General features: G+C 38.4%; 1 protein-coding gene across 4 annotated transcripts in view; it reads right to left on the minus strand.

The window, feature by feature from the left end:
- Nucleotides 1–21: 21 nt before the first annotated feature.
- The window catches only part of Ogfod1 (2-oxoglutarate and iron dependent oxygenase domain containing 1), a 28,502-nt gene continuing 5,001 nt past the window's right edge, over nucleotides 22–23,522 (minus strand). Inside the window, exons 4-13 of one of the 4 annotated variants that reach the window (XM_015488712.2) lie at nucleotides 19,211–19,311; nucleotides 16,077–16,193; nucleotides 15,398–15,489; nucleotides 15,058–15,186; nucleotides 14,487–14,600; nucleotides 12,974–13,053; nucleotides 12,376–12,683; nucleotides 8,615–8,737; nucleotides 8,041–8,099; nucleotides 22–330 (exon numbers count right to left, since the gene is read on the minus strand). In XM_015488712.2, coding sequence (XP_015344198.1) covers nucleotides 211–330; nucleotides 8,041–8,099; nucleotides 8,615–8,737; nucleotides 12,376–12,683; nucleotides 12,974–13,053; nucleotides 14,487–14,600; nucleotides 15,058–15,186; nucleotides 15,398–15,489; nucleotides 16,077–16,193; nucleotides 19,211–19,311 — 1,243 coding nt within the window. In that variant the 3' untranslated portion in view covers nucleotides 22–210. Of the gene's footprint in view, nucleotides 331–4,793; nucleotides 7,496–8,040; nucleotides 8,100–8,614; nucleotides 8,757–12,375; nucleotides 12,684–12,973; nucleotides 13,054–14,486; nucleotides 14,601–15,057; nucleotides 15,187–15,397; nucleotides 15,490–16,076; nucleotides 16,194–19,210; nucleotides 19,312–23,522 lie in introns of those variants that run through there. The other 3 variants (XR_007343461.1, XR_007343460.1, XM_015488710.2) reach the window with 3 other exon arrangements.

Here is a 23,522-nt window from a genome sequence, read left to right on the forward strand (position 1 = left end):
TAGCTTAGTTGGGTTAATGGCTGCTGCTTTAACATCTCAAAATTTATGACTCATTTTTATCATACAGGGATTTCTGTATGGAAACAAACCAAAGGAAAATGGTTTGGGTGCATGTTCACTGCATATAATGGAGGCCCTTGGGCTTCAGAGGCTTCCTTCTCTTGCGTGGAGCCATATTGGACAAGGGCTGTTCTAGGGCCTTGCAGTTATTTATATCCAAGCCAGTAGAAAAGGGAGAGAGTGAGGAGGAAACAGGCCTCCTTCTGCTGGAAGCTTCGGTCGGGAAGAACAGTCACTGTACTCACACTCCACTGGGTAACTTGGCCAAGACTGCAAAGGAGACAGGAAATGCAGTCCAGCTGAGTGCCAGCTTATGAGGAGAAAGTCGATGTGCAAAGGGACAGTCCCTTCCCAGGAGGTAAAATTCTGGCCTGAGGTAGAATTCTGGACTGGCTTAATTTTTGTAACAGTAATCAGTTTTCACATCTTAATAGCATTCATAAGTGAGGAGGAAAACTGGATCTTCGCCTTGAGGTTGATGTAAGCTAATTTTACTAGTCATCTTCACTTGGCCCTCAGGATTCCCCTTCTCCTGTATCTGAAATGAAGGCTTTATAAAATCCCAATTTTATGAGAATATGTCCTATAATCACATCATTTTGCATTTTCAATTTTATAAGCTAGAGTTTTCCACTCATACTGTATTATTTCCCTTAAGTAATAAGTAAGTAGCCTTATGTCTGCCTCAAAGATAAGGAATCTGAGCAGCAGAGACTAATTCCTTGTCAAGGTCACAGAATTAGTAGCCATACTGAAGTTGCACTAGTTTGTTTTTGTTTGGGCAGTACTGAGGATTGAACCCAGGGCTTCATGCATGCCAGGCAAGCACTCTACCACTGAGCTACATCTCCAGCCCTAACTTAAACCGTTTGAGGGCAAAAATCTTTAATTGGTGCTAGTTTTAAATTACATAGTAGTAGCATTCATCTTTTGTGAATCTAATAGGGTAATCTCATCAAAGGTCATTCTTAGCCAAAAAGCTTTTGGAGACCTAAAAATATTTGACAAGGCTTTCAGAGGTTGGCCTACAATAAGACGTGTCAGGTCCTCTGTAGGTTACAAATGCTTCTATTTGATGCTGAGGCCTTATAGCCTAGGAAGGTAGAATGTCCTGACAGGATCCGTCAGCTGGGTAAGTTATGGTATGAAGTTTTGAAACTATATAGTCATGGTCCTTTCTGTTACTCCAAACCGTTCCCAAGCAAGTAAAGACTGGATGACATGAAAACATTCATGAAACACTCAACTGCCTTTTTCTTAGAAATTACCCTTAGAGAACATTAACTATCAGAACATTAATCATCGGCTTAGAGAACATGACTATCAGAAAGGAGTTAATCAGTTACTGCTTTGTTGCCCTTCTTCTATTCTGACAGCATCTGAGTGCCTTCTCATGGCTAGGCCCTGCCTGGTTCATTGCTGAATTTCAAAGCTCTAAGTGAACACAACCTTCAATTAAAAACTGATTTTGAGAGGCTGGGATTGTGGTTCAGCGGTAGAGCGCTCGCCTAGCACGTGCGAGGCCCTGGGTTCGATCCACAGCACCACATAAAATTAAATAAATATATATATATATATATATATATAAAAATCCCCAAAAAACAAAAAACTGATTTAGAGGATTCTGGTATCTGGGAGGAAAGTTTTTAGTCTTATGCAAGCATCCCTAAAATAATCACCTCCCACCCAAGCTCAGGTACTCTATGGGCTTTTAGTATTTGCCACTGAGCCTGCCTATCCGGTACACTGAGGCTCAGCTCACAGGTTCTTTGCTCAAGAGACCTTGCGGGTCCCATTGTCTAGTCTGTCTTTCTTTTTTTTTTTTTTTTAATTTTTATTAGTTATTGATGGATCTTTATTTATTTGTATGTGGTGCTGAGAATCGAACCCAATGCTAGGCAATCGAACATATGCTAGGCAAGCACTCTACCACTGAGCCACAACCCCAGCTCCATTGTATGTTCTTTAGTTCCTATTACATTGTGTGTAAAATCTTAAGCCCCTATTAAGTGAGAATAGGGCCTCTATCTTAATCAGCTTCATCCTCACCAGTGTTAAGCCAAAGCTGAGCACAGAGACACAGCTGCTGCTGACCGAGGGCTTGTCTGTGCTAAGAAAGCCCGTCAGGAGCCTCAGAAACCTCACCAGGAACTTTACAATTATTATGCAGCCTTAGGGTACTTTACAAAAATGATCTTCAATGTTGTCATTAATGTTTCAAAACTGCCAGTGCAGAGTCCTGTATCACAGAAATAAATTATCAATTATTGCCAATTTCACTTTGAAATTAAAATACAAGACACCTGTTGCTGTCTGGTGTTTTGCATTTCACTTCTCCTGTCTGGACCCCGCCCACACTACGTGCTCTGGCTCCTGAGTCAACTTTTATTTGGTACAGAACTCTGCTTCTCCTAAAAATGGTGTCATATAGATAATCCCCAAATAGTTTTTCCACTGTACGTGTGGACTGTTTTTTCATCAGAGACTGTGCTGTCCTGGTCCAGGCAGCCTATGCCTGCAATTCACGTCCCTGGATCTGCTCTCAGAAGATCTTTTTAACAGGATACTTTCTGTTAGTTTTAGTAGGGTTCAGCGTGTAATGGGGATGGAGAGGTACAGGTTTGGGAGAGGTAGCCCCAAATTGGATCTTTTTTTTCTGGTATTTTGTGGGGAATAAACAACCACATTCAGTGGGGTCTGAGTAGCAGACATGCCAGGTTCAAAATTTAATGATCTTTTTTCTCTTCCAGGCTTTATTTTCTACATCCTTAAAATTAGGGACCGTTATTTGATTATTTACAGGATTACCCTTAAACATTTTTCTTCCTATTAACAGAAATTCAAATATGTTTACAAAAACAGCTTCATAAATATATTCCTAATTTCCATGACAGTTAACATATAAAGGGCTTTAACTGCGGGGGGGTGGTGATGCAAGCTGTGTTGCTCGCTCTCTGTCAGATGCTGCAGCCTGAAGCCCACAGAGCAGGTAGTCAGGATGTAAGGTTGGAGAGAACAAGCTGGAATCCACAGACAGGAGCTGGAGCCCTGGAGGACAGGTTGAAACCTGTCGGTCCTTGTTGCCCCAGACCTTGATGGTCAGGGCATCCTGCAGACAGAGCCTTCGTCAGAGCTGAAGGATGCTGACTCCTGCCAACAGGGGGAGCAACGACATTGAGCTGCTAAATGGCTGCTGCCTCATTTGGCCCTCCATCTGGCAGTTTGTGGCTCTCACTGACGGAAAACAGGGAGGCGACTCTGGGAAAGGTGGTTCAGCAAGACCTCATTGATATCTTACAAAGCTATCGGTGGCTGGATTACCATACAGGTGACCTTGACTTTATATTTTTACATGTGGTTTTAATTCTTTACAATGAACCTCATTATATAATCTGAAAAAACAAAGTTATTCTCTGGGGGAAAAAAATCTTCCTTTACTGAAGGGAGTTCTAAGAATTGGAGGTTCACTATTAAAGAATTAACAAAAAGATGCCATATATCATAGAGGTGAACATCTCAGGTTTAACTTGAAAGCAGTAAAAGACAGCCCAAGTTTTCTGGGCATGGTGGTGCACATCTGTAATCCCAGTCACTCAGGAGGCTGAGGTAGGAGGATCAAAGCCAGCCTGGGAAACTCGGTGAGATCCTGTCTCAAAATGAAATTTGAAAAAGGGCTGGAGATACAGTGCAGTACCAGAATGCTTGCTGAGCATGTTTGGGGCCCTGAGTTGAATCCCCAGTACTGAAAAAAAAAGTTGTTCATGTTTTAATTCTTTTGCTATTTAATAGTTGTCAACATTGGCTCCAGGCCCTAAAAAGTAACGGGGATCAAAAAAGTAGTCATAAGTTGAGGCAATTTCTTCGTTGTGCAAATATCATGCAGTGTACTTAGACAAACCTACATGGTTTAGCCTACAACACGCCTATGCTATATGGTATAGCCTAGTGCTTCTAGGCTACAAACTTGTATAACATGTTACAAGTACTTTTTTGGGTGGGGGGATACCAAGGATTGAACTCAGGGCACTCAACCACTAAGCCACATCCCTATTTTGTATTTTTATTTGGAGACAGGGTCTCACAGAGTTGCTCTTAGCACCTCCCTTTTGCTGAGACTGGCTTTGAGCTCATGATCCTCCTGCCTCAGCCTCCCAAGCTGCTGGGATTCAGGCTTACCCACTGTGCCCGGCCTAAAAGTACTTCTTATTTTTCTTTTTATATAGCTACAAAAAGTAGTTTTCTTTTTGTGGTGTTGGGGATTGAACCCAGTGTTCTACCACTGAGCTATAACCTGAGCCCTATTTAAAATTTTTTATTTAGAGAGGGGTCTCACTAAGTTGCTGAGGCTGGCATTGATCTTGTGATAACTCCTGCCTCTCTCCTGAGTAACTGGATTACAAACCTGTGCCACCACATCCAGGAAAGTATTTTCCTTATATCCTTAATTCTATAAGATTTTTTCTATTAATTTTTACTTCTTAAACTTTGAAAAAATCAACTAAGACACAAACATATTAGCCTAGACCTATACTGGGTTACGATCATCACTATCACTCTCTTCCACCTGCACATCTTGTCCCACTAGGAAATGCACCAACACACATGGAGTTGTCATCCTATGTAGTGACAATGTCTTCTGGAATACCTTCTCAAGGACCCATCTGAGGGTTGTTTTATGGTGAATTTTTTTTTTTTTTTAGATATAAGTACACTGTAATGATTGCTAAAAAATATAATACACAATAATAGTCACTTTATTTATCATCAAGTATTACATACCGTACATATACTTGTGCTGTATGCTTTTATACAATTGGCAACACAGGCTTGTTTACAGCAGCATCACTAGATGTGAGGAATGCTTTGCAATAGAGGTGATGGTTTCACTAGGCAGTAGCAATCTGCATGTCCGTTATAATCTAGGGGACTGCCATCGTCTGTCAGTCTGCCATCAGTCTGTTGTTGACTGAACATCATCATGCGGTACCTGACTATTGAGGAAAGCTGCTTCTTAATTACCACATCCTCAGGACAGAGAAGCAATCTGCAAATTACCTTCTCCTCGACAGTCCTGTACTTTGTAGATGCAGGAACTGACAGCAACATCAGGATTAGGCCCTTAGGGATTCTCTTCCCTTAAACACCCAAATCTGTTTCTGTAGTGTAAAAGATTCTGTTGCGTGGACTATAAGCACATGGAGAAAAAAGAAGAAACTAATATGCATATTCTCACATGTGAGTATTATCTGAGATTTAGACCCAGCTCTCCAGAACTGGAAAAGCTGGGTGGCCTTAGACAGCAATGACAGCCATAACCTCACACCATTTCCCAAGCTTGGCACACATAGGGTTTCACTTACCCAGCACCTTCCCCTGGGTCTTGCTGGGGTTAAGCCACTGAATGAAGGTATTAACTATAACCTTACCCTCCCTGTTCAGGAAAATACCCTAGAAAGCAAGTGAGTGAAAGCAGTAATAGTACAGGTGACCTTCAGGCCCCGGGAACTTAGAAAAGGCAAGCTTCAAAATTAGCTATTAGTACCAAAGTATCTTCAATCCCAATTGAACATCACTACGCTGTGGTTAAAGAATTGTGGTCTCTAAAATAGTAAGTGTGTAAAATGGTTCACATACTTTGTGGGTGTGGGAAGACAATACTAGAACTCTGGACATTTTTATCTCATTTAAAAACTAGGATTTGTTTTATAACATAAAATTGTTTTAAATTAATAGTACTACATGTATAAAACTCAAATACCCATTTAATGGAAACACATGATAAAATGTGTTTTACTGATTTGGGTATGTGAAAAAAAAAAAAGAAACCATCAACCTAAAAGAAAATGAAATTCATTTTCTTTATTTAATTGCAAATTTCAGAAAAGAATTAGTACTCGGGAGATGAAAGAGAAGTGGTTGAGACATTTAAAGGTCCAGTTCTTTTCCTACTAGTTAGTAAAACCGACACTAAAAACTACTGCAACAGTAAGAAATAGATAAAAGAGAAAGGAAACAGAGGGACACACTAGAGATGGAGTGAGAACAGCTTCTTTCATCCATCCGTGCACCCCCCCCCCCAAAAAAAAAAAAACCACACCAGGAGGAGTTATGATAGAGCCCGCTGGAGCAGCTGAGGGAAAATGTAAAATGGACAAGCTCTTGACATTCCCATGTAGCTTTGAGCACTGGATCTCTTAAAGAAAAAACAGACAACTAGTTCTACAGTACCTAATACTGTAGGAAAATGAAAGCCACATGTGAAGCTAGACTCATATAATTACACAGAAGCCACAACCTCAAGGTTGGAAGGCAGAGGGTACCTGGGAGTAACTACATATGGCAATAAGCAGCCTGTCCTCTTACCAGCTAGACATGTCTTGCTTGGTTTTAGGTTAGACCTTTTCCAAGGAAGCAGTACTATCCATCTATGTCCACCCTGGTCTGTAAATCACAGTGGGACAGCCGCAGGAAGCGCAATGATTCAAACTGTACCAGAACTTGAGGACTCAACATGAAATAAGCTTTTGTGATTTCTAGACTGATTTAACTGGGAAGCATGGGAGCTGCAATCACGCGAGTTAAAAAAGAAACACTGATGTATCGAGGACTCTTCGCTTAGTGAAATAAGCAGTCACAAAAGGACAAATGCTCCATGATTCCTCTCCTGAGGGATGAGAGTATATTAACAGAGGAAGAGTAGAATGGTGGGGGTGCGGCATGGGAGAGCCGGGAGCTACTGTTTAGTGGATACAGGGTTTCAGTTTGGGGAGATGGAAGGGTTTTGGATATGGATGGTGGTGGTGATGGTTACACAACAATGTGAATGCACTCAGTCCTACTGAGCAACACACTTAAATAAGTGACTAAATTTGTTACATAATTTTACAATAAGAATGATCACTGAAATTAGAAAAAAAAATTAATGAAGCAGCCACTGTGAAATTGAAGAATTCAACATGAAACAAAATTAAAAACCTTTTTGAAATCAAAATGCAAGTACATAGCTCTAAGCTCAAGGTCTTGAGGACAAATCATGAGTCCTATTAAAGGAAAAACCATTTTAAAACACTAGCAGATGGGCTGGGGATGTGGCTCAGTGGTAGAGCACTTGCCTGGCATGCATGAGGCCCCAGATTTGAGACCCCGTACAATCAAAAACAATCCCCCAAAGAACACCCACTAGCAAACAGGCCACCATGTACCTTTCCTTCATTCCATGCCTAACTTTTCCAGTAGTGGTGGTCACTTTTTTGTTCAGCTTTGCCCCGTCCTGTTATTCATAATACACAAATGAAAAGTCCCAGAAACCAGTTCTGTTTGGGAAGGTTTTCTTTTGTTCTAGGCTTCGGTGGTTAATATGCTTGACAAATTTCAGAGTCTCTCTATCTCTGTAGATCAATGCCACAGAATTGTTTTCTGGAGTCACTGTTAGCAGCTGAAATAGGCAAATACAAAGCCACATCAGAACACAGAGCACATTCTCAAGTCTTCAACAGTTCACCATGGACACATGGTTTCCACATCAAGTATCTAAGCTGGGGATGGGGGTCCTTTGAAAGATCCTTTACTAGGAGATGAGCTTTTTTCTGGTTGCCAAGGCATTTTCAAACAGGCCCTATTCCAGCAGCACAGACCAAGAAAGAATCTACCTAATGAAATCAAAATGCAAGTATATAACTCTAAGCTCAAGGTCTAGGTTGATATGGATGGTGGTGATAGTCACACAACAGTGTGAATCATTTACATCTAGCTATACTGAAAGACTCAAGGGAGTGTACCACAGCCTCTTAATCTGGATTTCTCAGAATAAATGCTTAGCATCTTTATTGCATGCTGAGTATTTGCTTATAGAACTTAGAACCATTGCAAGGCAGGATTTATCAACTAAAGACGCTGCAGAGGTCATAAAGATAAGGTCAATGGAGAAGGAAAGCTTTCTCAAGAACTGAAAAGGAGAGTCTGCTATTAGAAACAACTTACCTCTTCATCTTCACCTTTGGCAATGTAGGAGGTAAAGCCACCATATTCTGGCTCCCAGCCTGACAAGGGGAAAACATAACACTCAGAGGGCTCTTGCTGCAAGAGTCACATCACCTGCTAAAAAGTGAGGGGTCTGGGACTCAGCAGTCACCGGCTCTAAGACTTGGGAGCTTGAGTTTATCATCTGTTTTTCAGGGGTTCCCTTTCCCCTAAATGCCTACTTTCCCAAGAGAGCTGAACTGGGATGCAGGCCTACTTCGATCAACACTGAATAAGAAAATTAAGAGATAATTAAAGGGCAACAAAAGCTGTGGACCAAATCCAGAATAAGTCCACAATTTACTGGAGTAAAATTATGGCAAGGTCCATCTCCCCCTTTTCCAGTCACAGATAGAATCCATTTTGACATGAAAGATAGTAATTCATGACCCCCAACAACCCTCTGCACTGTTAAGATTCTGTGACCTGAGATCTTGACCATAGCAAACTACTTTTGAATTTATTCGGCTGGAGAGGGTCACTCAGGAGGCTGCCTTCTAAGGAAACACTCACTGCTTTCCCTCCTCCCTCTTACCTTCACAGCCACAGTAGAAAAGCAGGTCCAGGGCGAACTCTGTCTTGTTGTTGTCATGGATTAAAGTGTAATGCCCAGTCTTCCAACGCCTCAGCTCTCCCTGGCACGTGGGGACACTTGACTCTTACAAAAACAAAAGGGCCAGTAGATTTAAAAAATAACTCTGATATAAATGTTAGATTGTAAAGAAATGAAAATTATGTAAGGTACTAAGAGGAACCCATTCTCCTAAACCTTCAACTGATCTACTGTTCCACTATTTGGTTATTTTTTTAATTTTTAAAAAAACTCTGGGCTGGGTTGTGGCTCAGAGATACAGTGCTTGCCTAGCATGCATGAGGCACTGGGCTTGATCCTCAGCATACATAAAAATAAAATAAAGGCATTGTGTCCACCTATAACTGAAAAAAATAAATGTTAAAATTTATGCAGTACTGGGGATTGAGCTCACGGCCTTGTGTATGCTAAGCCAGTGCTTTATCACTGAGATATACCGAGTCTTATTTTTTTTTTTTTAAGTGATGCTGGGAATTGAACCCAGGGCCTTGTGCATGTGCAGCAAGCACTCTACCAACTGAGCTATGTCCCCAGCTCTACCCCGAGTCTTTTAAATTTTATTTATTAAAAATAATTTTTTTTTTTTTTTTGGACTGGGAATTGAAACTCGAGTACTCTATCACTGAGCTACCTTTTTTCAAATTTTGAGACAAGGTCTTGCTAAATTGCTCAGGCTGACCTTAAACTTTTGATCTTATTGCCCCAGCTTTCTGAGTAACTAGTATTACAGGCACAAGCCACCAATGCATGGTTTTACCATCCAGTCCTACAAATGACAAGAAATTACTGGGTCTGACTCTGGTGCTGGGGAGGGAGGTTGAATTTCAATTTCTTTATAATAAATTTCAGATGAAGTAAAGAATTATGCAAAATAAATAAAACCTAAGAATTACTTTATATACTCTTGAAATAAGGAAGAGATTTCTAAACATGTCACCACATACACACATACAAAAAAATGTCACCACACACAAAAACAAAACAAAACAAAACAAAACCCAAAGCCACGAAAAGCAGACAGATCTGATTACTAAAACATTTTATAAAACTTGTGGGCCGGGAATAGAGTTCAGTGGTGTAGTGCTTATTTGCCCAGTACACAAGAAGCCCTAGGTTCAAGCCCCAGCATGAAGGAAAAAAGTTTAAAACAAGTTGAACAAAACTTAAAAAAGCAAACTATTACAACAAGACAGAGGGACAAGGTTCCTATACATAACATTTTTTCACAACCAATAAGAAAATGACAAAACCCCCTAATTATAAAAGAAAATTAAGTAATAAATACAAGGAAATTTTACAACCACACATTATTAATCAGTGAAAGGTATATGCTATTTCACCAACATAATAAGCACAGGTGGAAATGAAAACACATAATTAGTTTCCCAGGAAGAAGGGAAGTGTCATGTACAATGCTGCTGGGAGGGCAGGGATGATTTCAGTTTAGGGGAGTGCAGTTTGCCAGTTGATTTAAAACTCTGAGCAGTTTTGACATAGCACTTGCATTTTTTTTTTCATGGTATACTGGAGACTGAATCCAAAGGTGCTCTACCACTGAGGTACATCTCCATTCTTCCTTATTTTTATTTTGAGTCAGGAATTCACTAAGATATTGCAGCTGCCCTCGAACTTGCAATCTTCCTGATTCAGTTTCACAAGTTATGCCCATTGCACTAAACAATTTGCACTTTTAAGAAGTTATTTTAAGAAATAACAATAGTGAAGAACTAGAAACAATCTGAATAACTACACAGGACTGGTTAAGTTCATGTGATGAAATACCTTGCAGTCATTAAAAATTATAATAGTGGTTTTCAAAACTTTTAGCTATGCATTCTTAAAATGAACTACAGACTCGGAGGCTGAGGCAGGAAGATCTCAGGTTTGAGTCCAGTCTCTGCAATTCAGTGAGACCCTCAGCAACTCAGTGAGACCCTTTCTCAAGACAAAAAATAAAAAAGAATGGGGGTGTAGCTCAGTGATAAATGCCCCTGGGTTCAATCTCCAGTACCCCCCCCCCAAAAAAAAAAGAAAGAAAGAAAAAAAAAGGGAAAGATATAAGAAAGAGGCTTATAAAATACTATGTGTGAAAAAACATTACAAAACAACATATATGGTATAATCCCATTATAAACACACACAAACCCTGTACATGTGTATATGCCTACAAAGCAAAAAAAAAAAAAAAAAAAAAAAAAAAAAAAAGACTGGAACATATTACAAATGTTAATAGTGGCCACCTTTAGGTGATTATTATTTTCCCTTTATTTATTTGTTTTCAACATCTGAAATTGACATGTGTCTTTATATTTAAAATGTCCTTAAAATTACCAGGTTTGTATTGGTTTTTGTTATCTGACTAGTCATGCCCTAACTATGTCCAAAATGCTGCTATTATACACAAAGCAATTTTACACCTTTTACTTAAAAACAAACTATAGCTTTGTTCAGGTAAACTTTGTAAACTGATCTTTCTAATTCATTTTTATATTCCCTACTTAATTTTTGGCCTAGGGCCTTACATACAATAGATGCTCAAAAAACAAAATAAAGTATCTTTTGATTTCTCATACAGATTTTTATTCTAAGTTGCAGGTCCCCATAAAAATGAAACCAAAAAGGAACAGAAGATTTTTTTTAATCCTTGATTCTTCACTGACCTTCACCCAAATTCCTTTTAGGTTCTAGGCATAGATGCCAGTATCAATTACCAAGGAAAACTAATCTATGAAAAAGAGGTTGTCCTGTATATTGAGTAGCACAGAAAAGGCCATGTAGGGCTAGTTTTCCTAAATATCCATGGTGACTGAAGTGCCTGGTTAGTCAGTTCTGGGAGGCCACAGAGTGAGTGTTGTTGATCATGGTTAGCATCTTACAAAGGTGATTTTGTTTCCACAGGTCTGCCCGCTTGCTGCACAGGGTCCTTTGAAAGAAGCAAAGTGGAAGCAAGGCATGCAAGACTGAGCAAAGTGACTGGGTGACGGATTTTCCAATCTAAATGGTCAACAGATGCTGAGAGATCTAAGCTGAATTTGTAGCTTGGTTAATGGTTCCAAAATTTCCAAAGAAGCATTACTGCCTATATTGCTTTCTTTTCCATCTTATTTGTAGATGATTTAAGTTCCTCTGCTTATAATAATTTCCCTCTATACACCAGTCCAAATTCAAGCAAGTTTTCTTAGGCTACTTTCGGTCTTGGCAGAAATTAGTTGCTAGCCTTCCTCTCCTTCACGTTCATGTGTTTTAGAGCAACTGTAGCAGCCGTAGCCTAAGATTATTCCACCCTTTATACTATTTTCTCCACCATGTGTACTATTCTTAGCCTAATACAATGCACTAGCTGTTCCCTTACCTAGAATTTTTTCCTGCAGATTCTTCCTGTAATTTAGATCTGAGCTTAAATAAACGGCAGCTCCTCAGGGAGGCTTTTCTGGAGGGGCTCAGTCATTTATCACATGCCCCTATTACAATGCTATGCACAGCACTTATCATACTTCTTGTGTGTAGAGACATTTAACCGCTGTCCCTTCCTACTGCAATGTAAACTCCAGGGAAACAGAGATCTTGTCCTTGTCCATTTTGTTTTCCAGCTCCTGAAATGGGGCTCACAGTAGCAGATGCTCAAGAAATATTTGTTGAATGAATAAATGACTAAATGATAAATGGTTAATGGTAAACAAGGACAAATCCTAACAGCAGCTCACCTTTCTTTGCTTCGTTGTCTTCTGGCACTGAGTCTGTCTGCTCATGGCTCTGCTGGCTGTTGCTCCTGATGGCTGCCTGATTATTCTCGGGCTCAGAGGAGCTCTGGCTAGTTCCTTCTTCAGTGCTATCAGCAGCACAGGCTGCTTCTCCCTCTTTTTGGTCCTCAATCTCTTCTGAAGGTGCCAAGAAGTGAAGCTTCAGGCCTGTGAAGTTGGAGAGCAGCAAAAACAGTGCCTCCGAGCGAAATAACTCCATACAGTCCTTCAGTACATCAGGGAGCTTACTCTCCTCAGCTTTCTCATAAAACCTGAAAAGCAATAATGTCAAGTTGCATCAAGTTCCACATGTAAAATTACTCATGGAATAAAAGGTCATCATCAACTTTATACCTCTTCGCCTAAATCTTGGCACAGGTTACTAAAACAAAGTTACTACAATGGAGAGATTTTGCTAAGGTCTGGATGTCCCTGACAAAATGGATGCTCCTTGAAACAAATGGTTGTTAAAGCCAAGGTCCTATTGTTGGAAGTGAGCTGTTCAGACAAAAAAAAGTAGGCGCTAAATGCAGATGCAAACATCTCAGAGGACAGGTTCTACCTTTTGTTAGGGGGACCACGGCTACTCCATTCCACATCTCCTTGCTCCAAGGCCTCACAGACTTTTGCAAATTTCTCCGGCTGGAAAATAAGCAATAAAGAAGCAATGAACACCAGGCGCAGTGGCATAGGCCTGTAACCTCAGTGGCTCAGGAGGCTGAGGCAGGAGGATCACAAGTTCAAAGCTAGCCTCAGCAAGGTGCTTAGCAATTCAGTGAGACCCTTCTCTAAATAGAATACAAAATCGGGGTGGGGATGTGGCTCAGTAGTCAAGTGTCCCTGAGTTCAATTCCTGGTAATCTCCTGCAAAAAAACCCCAAAAACAAAAAACCAGGAGCAATTAGCATTGGACACACCTATAGTCCCAGCAGCTCTGAAGGCTGACACATGAGGATCACGAGTTCAAAGCCAGCCTCAGCAAATGCGAGACGCTAAGAAACTCAGTGAGCCCCTGTCTCTAAATAAAATACAAAATAGGGCTGGGGATGTGGCTCAGTGATTGAGTGCCCCGAGTTCAATCCCTGGTACCAAAAAAAAAAAAAAAAAATCAAGTACAATACAAGAAACTCATTAATCTACTGAAACATTCACAAGACGCTTTGAATTTATTTGTTTAATGCAATTTCCTATGGCTTCTTAACAGTTATAAATACGTAAAAGATAAAGGACAGCATGGTTTTTAAATAGGGTTAAACAAATTTATTTACTATAATTTTCAAATTCTATAATATTCTAAAGTCATCTATAACAATCTGAGAGAGAGAGAAGGAGAGAGAGAGAAGGAAAGAGACAGAGAAAATTGAGAGAAAACTATGTGTGAGAGAATGTAAAATCTCTCTTCTCCTTTTCATAGAGGAGAAGCTCCTTTTGGAAGTCTAACTCCATGGGACTCATGGTCAACTGTGAAGCACCTTACCAACACGTTATCTCATGTGGCCCTCACAATAACTCTGCAAGAAACACATGGCAGGTTTTATCCCAGTATAATTAATGATAAAACAGATACACAGATTTAGTGATTTGCTCAGGTTAGTAAAACTAGAGTCAGGACATGATCAGTTTTCTGACTTCAGATCTGCCTCATCATTGTTAAACACTCATTAGTAGGTGTAAATCAACTATAATTAGTAATTTATTATAAAATAATAATAAGCACCATATTCATCAAATGAATAGAAAGGCAACTAGACACAACTCCCTTTCAATGTAGAAGTTTTGTGTGTTTGGACCATTAAGGATAGGGAACTGGGAGATTCAACCTACCAGACATACGACTGATACCAATGTTTAACATCACCATTTTTGTATTCTGTCTATTCACCCATTCAAGTAAGACTGTATACCAAACAAGATATACAGAACAGGGCCAGGTGCAGTTGTACATGCCTATAATCCTACCTATTCAGAAGGCTGAGGCAGAAAGATCACAAGTTTGAGGCCAGCCTGGGCAATTTAGCAATATCCTGTCTCAAGACCAAAAAAGGGGTGGGGACGTAGCTCAGTGCCTGACCTACCTTAAGAAACTCCTTCAGGAGAATTTCAGACCGCTCTTCAAATTCTTCTTGAATCTGAGCTTGGTAATCCATGTCAAGGTACGTAGGGTTGATCCACTCATATAAAATTTCATGCTTTTAGAGAAGTCACAGATGCAAAAGATGATTTAATTATTACTGCAGCATTTGTTTTTACATTATTTCACATTAGTAAGATACATGCAAATCCTCACTTTATAAGTTTCTCCTATTAAACAGCTAGGCACAGTGGTACACACTTGTAATCCCAGCTACTTGGGAGGCTGAGGGAGGAGTATCCCAAGTTCAAGGCCAACTTGGACAAATTAGTGAGACACTGTCTGAAAATAAAAATAAAAAGACCTCGGGATGTAGTTCAGTGATAAGAGTGCCTGCCTAGCATATATAATGCCCTGGGTTTAAAAAACACTACAAAAAAATTATTTAAAATTTTAAAAGTGGAAAGGGCAAGCTCAAAATCTAGTTTCATTATCAGTAAGAGCTCATCTTAAAATCAGAAAAACAAATAAAATACTACAGCTCAAAGATAAGAATTCCAATAACTTATCCTTACATCTTGCGGGATGTGAGGGTTCCGAGGAATGAGGGGTTCAAAGTAGCTGGGAGGCCTGGTCAGGGAAGGACCATGAAACCAGCCACTTATAGACAAACGTGACTTTTCTTCAGAGAGAACTTCAGACACCTGAAAGGACAAGACAGCAGCACATCAACACAAAGATGAAGAAAGAGGGCATCAGCTAAGGCACATTAATCTGGGGCTCCTTCAAGCTAGGTACTAAAATGACCTGGTCAGATAATAAGCCCAACAGGAAGCTGTCACATTTAGATATCAATAGATGACAAAAAAGCATGATCCTTAGTACTCTGTGTAATTTGTGGCTTATGATCTTTACCTGGTGAAAGGATACTGGCGACACTTCAAAGAAAACCAGTTTGTTCCATGAAGGGATAAGAGACTTGACAATCTGCTTCGGTTGAAAGTGTTCTGCGCCAGGAGAGAACACATCCATAAAGGTGGTTCATTATCATTAACCATCCCCAGGCTGCCTCACCTCTTCACAATCCTCAAATTTCTAAGGGTATTTAGATTTATAAAACTCTTCAGATCCTGAAAGATTAACCCCTTCATCTGTTTCACTCATACTTGCTAGTTCTGCTAGGTGACATGTATTCTTACTGTATCACACATCTGCCATTGATAAGGGCTGGGGGAGGTTTTGAAAATTCTCCTAGTGTCAACCTCTGGTGTCAATCATTCAAAAAAATCCCTGACTTCCTATCATACAGACCAGCTACAGGTGGCTTTGTATGCTTTCTACCTTTCCACAGTCAGTATCAGAAGCAGAAGCTATTTCTCACCTTAAATCAATTCTAATTAACTTTCACTTTAAGTATAATTTCAAGAGGTGGTTGTCAGGGCTGGCTTCAATTCCTCCTGAGGCAGTCACTATAATGAATAGCTTCCACGCCCTTTAGGGAGGACACACAGTGTATATAAGAATGGTGGTGCTTAATCAACAGGGATTAATTTAGAGGTGGTCAGTGGCAGTGATGAACACAAACTTAACTTACCATCAACGTTGTACAGGTCTAGGGTGCCTCCCAAGCTCCTATCCCAGGAAGGAACAAGGTACAGAATGAAGGCAATCCGACGCCCCTCTAGCTCATCATCATGGCAGAGCAGGGCATCTGCAATAGTTGAATGCACACCTCAGATCCTTGCAGACAATGAGCTGCTGCCACTTTACTATGCATCAACGATCAGTCCTTCTGATATTCATCTTTAATGCCAGCTCCAGTTTTAAATGTCCCCTGCCTTTAAAATGACATTTCTTCTTCTTTTGTAAGTATAAAAATAAAACTGCCAACATAGAAACTCTATACTGAAAAGTGCCCATACAATATTTTTATATATATTCTTCCAGTATTTTTCTTATATGTGTGCATTTACTTTAAAAAAATAATGTTCTCCTACAGTGGTTGTTTGAGGCCTACATTTTTTATTACATGGCAAGAATCTTTCCACATCAACATACAGATCTGACATCACTTTTAATGGCTGCACAGTTATTCTATATGAATTATAGATTTACTTCCTTTCCCTTTTAGTTAGTTTCCTATTTGTTAACTAAGTTGTTTCTACTACTTGGCTATTTTAAAGAATACTTTATATAGATCTTGTAGTACCAGTTCCCGTTAACTCCTTAAGCTACATTTGCCATCTGATGGGCTTTTAGCCTTAGCAATGTAGGTATCTATGTGGAATCAGATGGGGAGAGAAGGCTTCACGGGACTGAGATCATATAAACATGGAATGATTGTTCCAATAAATAAACGTGTTAAAGATAATGGAAACCAGGTTTCTCACTGTGGAAGAAGGGAATTACAAATATGGGAAAGAAATTTAGAAGGAACCCTGGGATGTTCAATTCAAACTGGAAGATCAATGTAAATTCAGTCTCTTATATCTGTATAGACGTATATAGGTACAGAAAAACTTACAAATGTAAATGTATGTTTATGCATCCATGTGTATCTTGATATGTATACAAGTATGGGCTACCTCTTTCCGATAAAAGGGTCTGGGAATAGTGCACCATAGTGGCAAGGACACTTAGAGCCTAGAGCTTAGTTTTTAAGTATCATTCTTCACTAAAAGGAACCAAGGCTCTTTGGAATAATGGCTGACCCTAAGTTGTTCTAGGACCTAGGCATCAGTAATATAAGCATGGGAAAATCTTGCTTTGCAGAAATTAAAAAATAAAAGTATGATGGGACTAAGGAAAGGAGACAGAAGTCAGTTTGAAGATACTCTCCTTGATCAAGGATGATATAAGCATCAATACAATAATAGTAACTGATAACAACCCATTACATAATCCATATCAACATGATTAAATGATTAAAAGTGGGGAGAAAGATTTTCTTTACAGTAAAATGACAATTAATAAACAGAAGAAATAACTGTATTATAAAATCAACATTTGGCAACCTTTGCTGCAATAATTTAGCAAGACACCACTAAAAGAGTGAATCAAAGTTCAGTGAGAAAAGAGACAATTACCTAATCTTAAAGTCTCTCTCCACAAAATACATACTGATGAAGGGAAAAAAGAACAGTGGACTAACCTATTCTTAGCAAACCTAATTAAGTAATCAAAGTTAATATCACTAATAATGTGACACACAGAAACTGTGTACCACTGTAGGATTCAGTGAAGAGAACACAGCAACATTAATAATATTCCTGCCTAAGCTGCTCAGACTGAATCCAATACTGAGGAAACTTCAAAGACCAATTTGAATTGAGGAATATTAACAAAATAACTCATCTTCAAATTTTCAAAAGCTTCAAGATTTGGAGAGTCCAGGAATGACTGAGAATTACTGTTCTAGACTGAGGGAGCCTGAAAAGACACATGAGGAAGCACTATGTGCAACCCTTGACTGGATTCTTTTGCTACCAAGGACCAAATGATGAAATGTAAATGTGGCCTGCAGATTAGATGAGAATAATGTACAAATGCTAATTTCCTGATTTTGATGGGTTATTACTATCATGTTGGAGAACATACTTGTTACAGAAATTACTGAAGTATTCAGGGGTTATGGATGACCATGACTATGACCTACTTTCAAGTAAAATAGGAAACAAATTATTTGAACTACACTTGCTACTTTTCTATAATTTTGAAATTACTAGAAAATAAAAAGAAAAAAATATATTTAATATAAATGGCCAGGCAGAGAGTGGCACACACCTGTAATACTAGCTACCTGGGAGGCCAAGTTAGGAGGATCATAATGTTCAAGGCCAACATGGGGCAATGTAGCAAGACCATGTCTCAAAATAAAAAGAAAAGGGCTGGAGCTATATAGCTCATTGGCAGAGCACTTGCTTAGCATATGTGAGGTCCTGGGTTTGATACCTAGTACCATAAAAGGAATCAATTAATTAATAAATAAAATTTTGTTATACGACATGGCTTTTCATATGTATAACTAAGTTAAAAACAAACAATAAGAAAATACTTTTCCTGGGGCTGCAGTTATAGCTCAGTGGTAGAGTGCTTGCCTAGCATGTGTGAGGCACTGGGTTCAATCCTCAGTACCACATAAAAATAAATAAAGGTATAAAAAATACAGTAACATTAAAAAAAAAAAAAAAAAAAAAAGAAAATACTTCTCCTTCTACATTAAAAGCTAAACTTATATTAAAAAATACATTTATGTGTCCTGAAAAGAGAACTGGAAGAATGCAGTTCTCAAACTGGTGACAATGAATATCTCTCAGGAGAAGAAGGAGTACGGAGGTGACAGAGACTGTCATGGCATTCACATTTGAATTTGAAATAAAGAGAAATGGCACTGAGGGAGATGACTGTTTCTTAGGAACTCTTAGAACAGAATTTATACTATTATCTTTGAATCTCAAGATACTGCCTGCAAGGTTAGTGTGTATGTGCATTATGAGCATTTTTTCCCTTGAAAATATGGTCAATAGCTTTCATCATATTTCCAAAGAGAACAGCTGTCTCATCCCCTCCAACATGGTGGCTATTTCTGTATATGAGCTGGGTCCTTAGGAAAATCCTAATGTTATATAGGGATATTTAGGCTAGTATTTTGGTACTAGTGCTATCTTTCTATCATGGTGGAATTAATGCCTTTAAATCTTATAGACATCAGGGTTTTATCTTCCTTACCAGTAAATTCATACTTAGCACAGGACATGTCAATGGTTGATTCCAGGTCAATTTTAGAAATGTCAGAAAGCCAGGTCCGGAAATCTTCAAATAGAAGTTTCCTAGAAGTAAAAACAAAAAATAACTTGTTATGTCAGAGTGTGGGCTCTAACTGGATCTGTGCCACAACTCTTCTTTCTTGGAGATCACATTTTATTAAAGAAATTAATTCTTATTTCATTCAAGACATTCTGAGAATGTTTTTCAGTTTAAACTTGTGTAATTTAAGATTAATGTTCCCAAAGAAATAAATATAAATCTCTAGCTACTAGAGCATATTTTTCTCCAAAGTCTTATTTCATTTTCCTAATATTTTCCTCCTCTTAAAAATTTAAAGTATGTCCTTCCATGGCAGCACTTTGGCCTTTGTCATATCAACTTATCACAGCATTCTAAATTACTGATTTTCAGACATGTTTTTCAGCAGTAAAATGAAAAACTCAACCATTTTTTTTTTTTTTGGTATATACCACACTCAGCCTCACTATTTTTCCTTTATACATTTTACTTCCAACACCAAACACGTTTGGTTTTTCTCCCCATACTGACTGATTCTCTGAAACCACCTAGGTATCCTACATTTCAGTTCAATTCTGACACTACCTATGAGAGGTTAGCACAGGTTAAGGGCTGAGTCCCACGGGACTGCCATGCAACTTCAGATACCAATCGCAAGTGCTTCTAAGTAGCTATAAATCAAAGGTTCTTACAACATTTTCCTTAATGTTGGCCATCTCTTAGACAGTTTACTTACTATATTACCGGTTTATTATAAAGCATGCAACTCAGGAACAGCCAGATGGAAGAGATCCATAGAGCAAAGTACTGGGGAAGAGGCAGAGAGCTCCATGTCCTCTGCAGGGACACCACTTTTTAGCACCTCCATGTTTTCAGCAGACTGAAACTCTTCCGTTGGAAAATTCTGTGGAGACTTTACTGATTAACCCAACAATCTGCCAGCCCTTTCTTTCCTTTGGGAGGCTGGGATGGTCAGGGCTAAAAGTTCCAACAGAACCATCACATAGTTAGCTTCCTTGGTAACTAGTCCCTCTCCAGCTTTTGGGCTTTTCAAAAATCACCTCATCAACATAAACTCAAGTATGGCTGAAAGGGGTTTGTAATAATAATAATAAAAAAAAGAAGCTCCATTCATCTTTACTAATCTTAACAAATTTCCAAAGGTTTTTGGAGCTTGGTGCCAGGAGTGGGGACTAAGATTAAATATATTTTTCTTATCATGCACAAGGCCTGTGGTTTACTCCCCAGTACGAAATACACACACACACACACACACACACACACACACATTTTCTGTTATAAACAGCAATATCACAAACACTAATACTAGACCATTTAATGAACATTTGGGTAATACTGTTGTAGAAGATCACGACTTTAAATCACATTAACAATGAGTACTATACTAGCTGTACAATAATAAATAAAGTCCTTCATTGAAGTTCTGATGCTAGCAGGATACCAGTAAAATATGTGAACACTTCCATTTTCTAGCTAAATTGGTTCTCTAAAGATATCTCTTTAATACAATTTATGACTTATTTGGCCAATCATCTGTGAAATTATGTTAACCTTAATGAGTTAAAAATGTTTTTAAAGGATTTACATTTGTTTGAATAGGCACATAAAGATACTTCATTAATATTTTTTAGAGTACCCTAGTTCAAATGCACAAATGTTCATAACTAAATATCAAGTCTCCAGGTAGATATTTAAATAATATTTCATTATGAAATACCATTTTATATTATATATTACTTAAACCAAAATATTCTATATAATATTGTGCTTAGTTCAACCACAAGTGTTCTGTAACTTTTAATGTCACTGTAAATTATAAAGAATGGGTAGGCAGGGATTGCAAGCAATTTGTGTGATAAATATTTCTGTAAAGTCTTGATATTTTAAACAACTAATATCATTAAAACTTTAAATCTTTCTTTAACTGGTATCATAAACTTCCACAACTTTATTCCATAAAAGGCTCTTCTAGGGGCTGGGGTTGTGGCTTAGTGGTAGAGTGCTCACGTAGCGCAGGTGAGGCACTGGTTCTGATCCTCAGCACCACATAAAAATAAATAAATAAATGAATAAAAATAAAGTCGTTGTGTCCACCTACAACCAAAAAAAATTTTTCATTTAAAAAAAAAGGTTCTTGTACTCTATGAATTTGTCATAAGGACAGGCTTACTTCATGGTCATTATTAGCATCTGTCAGTACTGATGAGAGAAGTTCCAGAATCCAAATGGGGAATGAAAAGATCAACTCTCAGTAATGATCAAGGAATTTTGGGTTTCATTCTTGGCTGTTAACCTTTAGTTATGGATGTTATAGTCTCAGATTAAATAATTACCAGAAGGGTGCTGTGAACTCATGAGATGATGCCTTAAATTGAGACTGTCTTGCTCTGAGGGTGGGGAAAGTCTACACAAATATGAAACACTGTGTTTCAGTTAACATGTAAGCAATACTTCAAGATTTAGAAGAAACAGACTGGGTATGGTGATGCACATCTGTAATTCCAGGGATTCAGGAATCTAAAGCAGGAGCATCATACTTGAGGTCCAGCCTTAGCAACTAAGCAAGACCATGTCTCAACATAAAAAAGGGCTGGTGATGTAGCTCGGTGATAGAGCACTCCTGAATTCAATCCCCAGTAGTGCAAAAAAGGAAAACAAACAAACAAACAACAACAACAAAAAAACCAAAAACCCAAAACCAAGATTTAGAGGAAATAACCTATAAAGGTTGCCGCCACATTTGAAAGTATTTCAGAGTAAAAAGAGAATGAGAAAAAATAGTTCATACCAGATAGATGATAAACAACTATTATAAAACAACATGTGCTCAATACAGGAAAAAAAAATCCTATAGAAGTGAAAAAAGAAAAACAAAAATTTATTTGAAAACTTCTAGCCAGGTATGGTACTATATGCCTGTAATCCCAGCGACTGGGGGCGCTGAGGTAGGAGGATCACAAGTTTGAGGCCAGCCTCAGCAACTTAGTGAGACCCTGTCTCAAATAACAAACAATAAAAAAGGTCTGGGGATACAGCTCAGTGATAAAGCACTGATACCCCCCCCCCCAAAAAAAACCCAAACAAACAAAAAACAAAAATCCCCCAAAATCCCAGTGGCCCCCTAGACCCCATGTGCTGTGTAATCCTACTTCTTTTATTTTGTACACATGGATATCCAAGTATATGTGTGCATCTTATTTTTAAATACAAGACCATACTGTATATACTGTTTTTTTTTTCCCTTGACACAAATATCTCATGCTGAGTGGACTGGCACACGACTGTAATCCTAGCTGCTCTGAAGGCTAAGGCAGAAGAACTGTAAATTCAAGGCCAGCCTAGGCAGCTCAGCGAGATCCTGTCTCAAAATAAAAAACAAATGGGACCAGGGAATATAGCTCAATGGTACAGAACTTCTGGGTTCAATCCCTAGTAGGCCAAGGGAAAAAATGCATTTCTCTTTATTTTTATTTATTTATTTTTTTAGTTGTAGATGGACACAATATCCTTTGTTTTATTTATTTATTTTTATGTGGTGCCGAGGATCAAACCTAGTGCTTCACACATGTAGGCAAATGCTGTACCACTGAGCTACAACCCCAGCCGAAAAAAATGCATTTCAATGAATCTAAGACAGCTTTGATTTTAAGAAGTATTATTGTATATATCCCTAAGAAAAAATGTTGCCAATTAAACTAGGGCAAAACAGTGATTATGCAAATCACTGGATCTCAGAGATGCTAAAATGTAAAAACTAAAATAAATAAATAGGTAAATACACACATATCCTTATATCTATGTATATATCTGTATATAGTTCTATATTACCCCATGTTATGATTCATACACATATTTAATGACTATATAGTTTTTATTTTATGTTTCGTAACCTTATTTCTGCAAGTAACTACTTAAATCTATGAGTTTTTACTATAATGAACAATATAATAATCTTATATGTAGTCTTTAAGCATATCCTTAATTATTCTGCAATAAGTTCCTATAACTAGAATTACTCTGCAAAAAGATATGAATACTTTTAAAGGTTTTGATGCATCTTTCCAAACCATCTTTTAAAAAAAGACTGCAGCAGTGTATGAAGGTATTTATAGTCCTGTCAGCAACGGGGGTTTTGTTTTCAGTACTTCACAATTTACAGTGTGAAAAAAATGGTATCTCCAGTTACTAACAAAGTGAAACACTTATTATTAAGAATTTGAGCCTTGGGCTACGG

This window comes from Marmota marmota, unplaced genomic scaffold (assembly GCF_001458135.2).
Source record: "Marmota marmota marmota unplaced genomic scaffold, marMar, whole genome shotgun sequence".
Taxonomy (NCBI): Eukaryota; Metazoa; Chordata; class Mammalia; order Rodentia; family Sciuridae; genus Marmota; species Marmota marmota.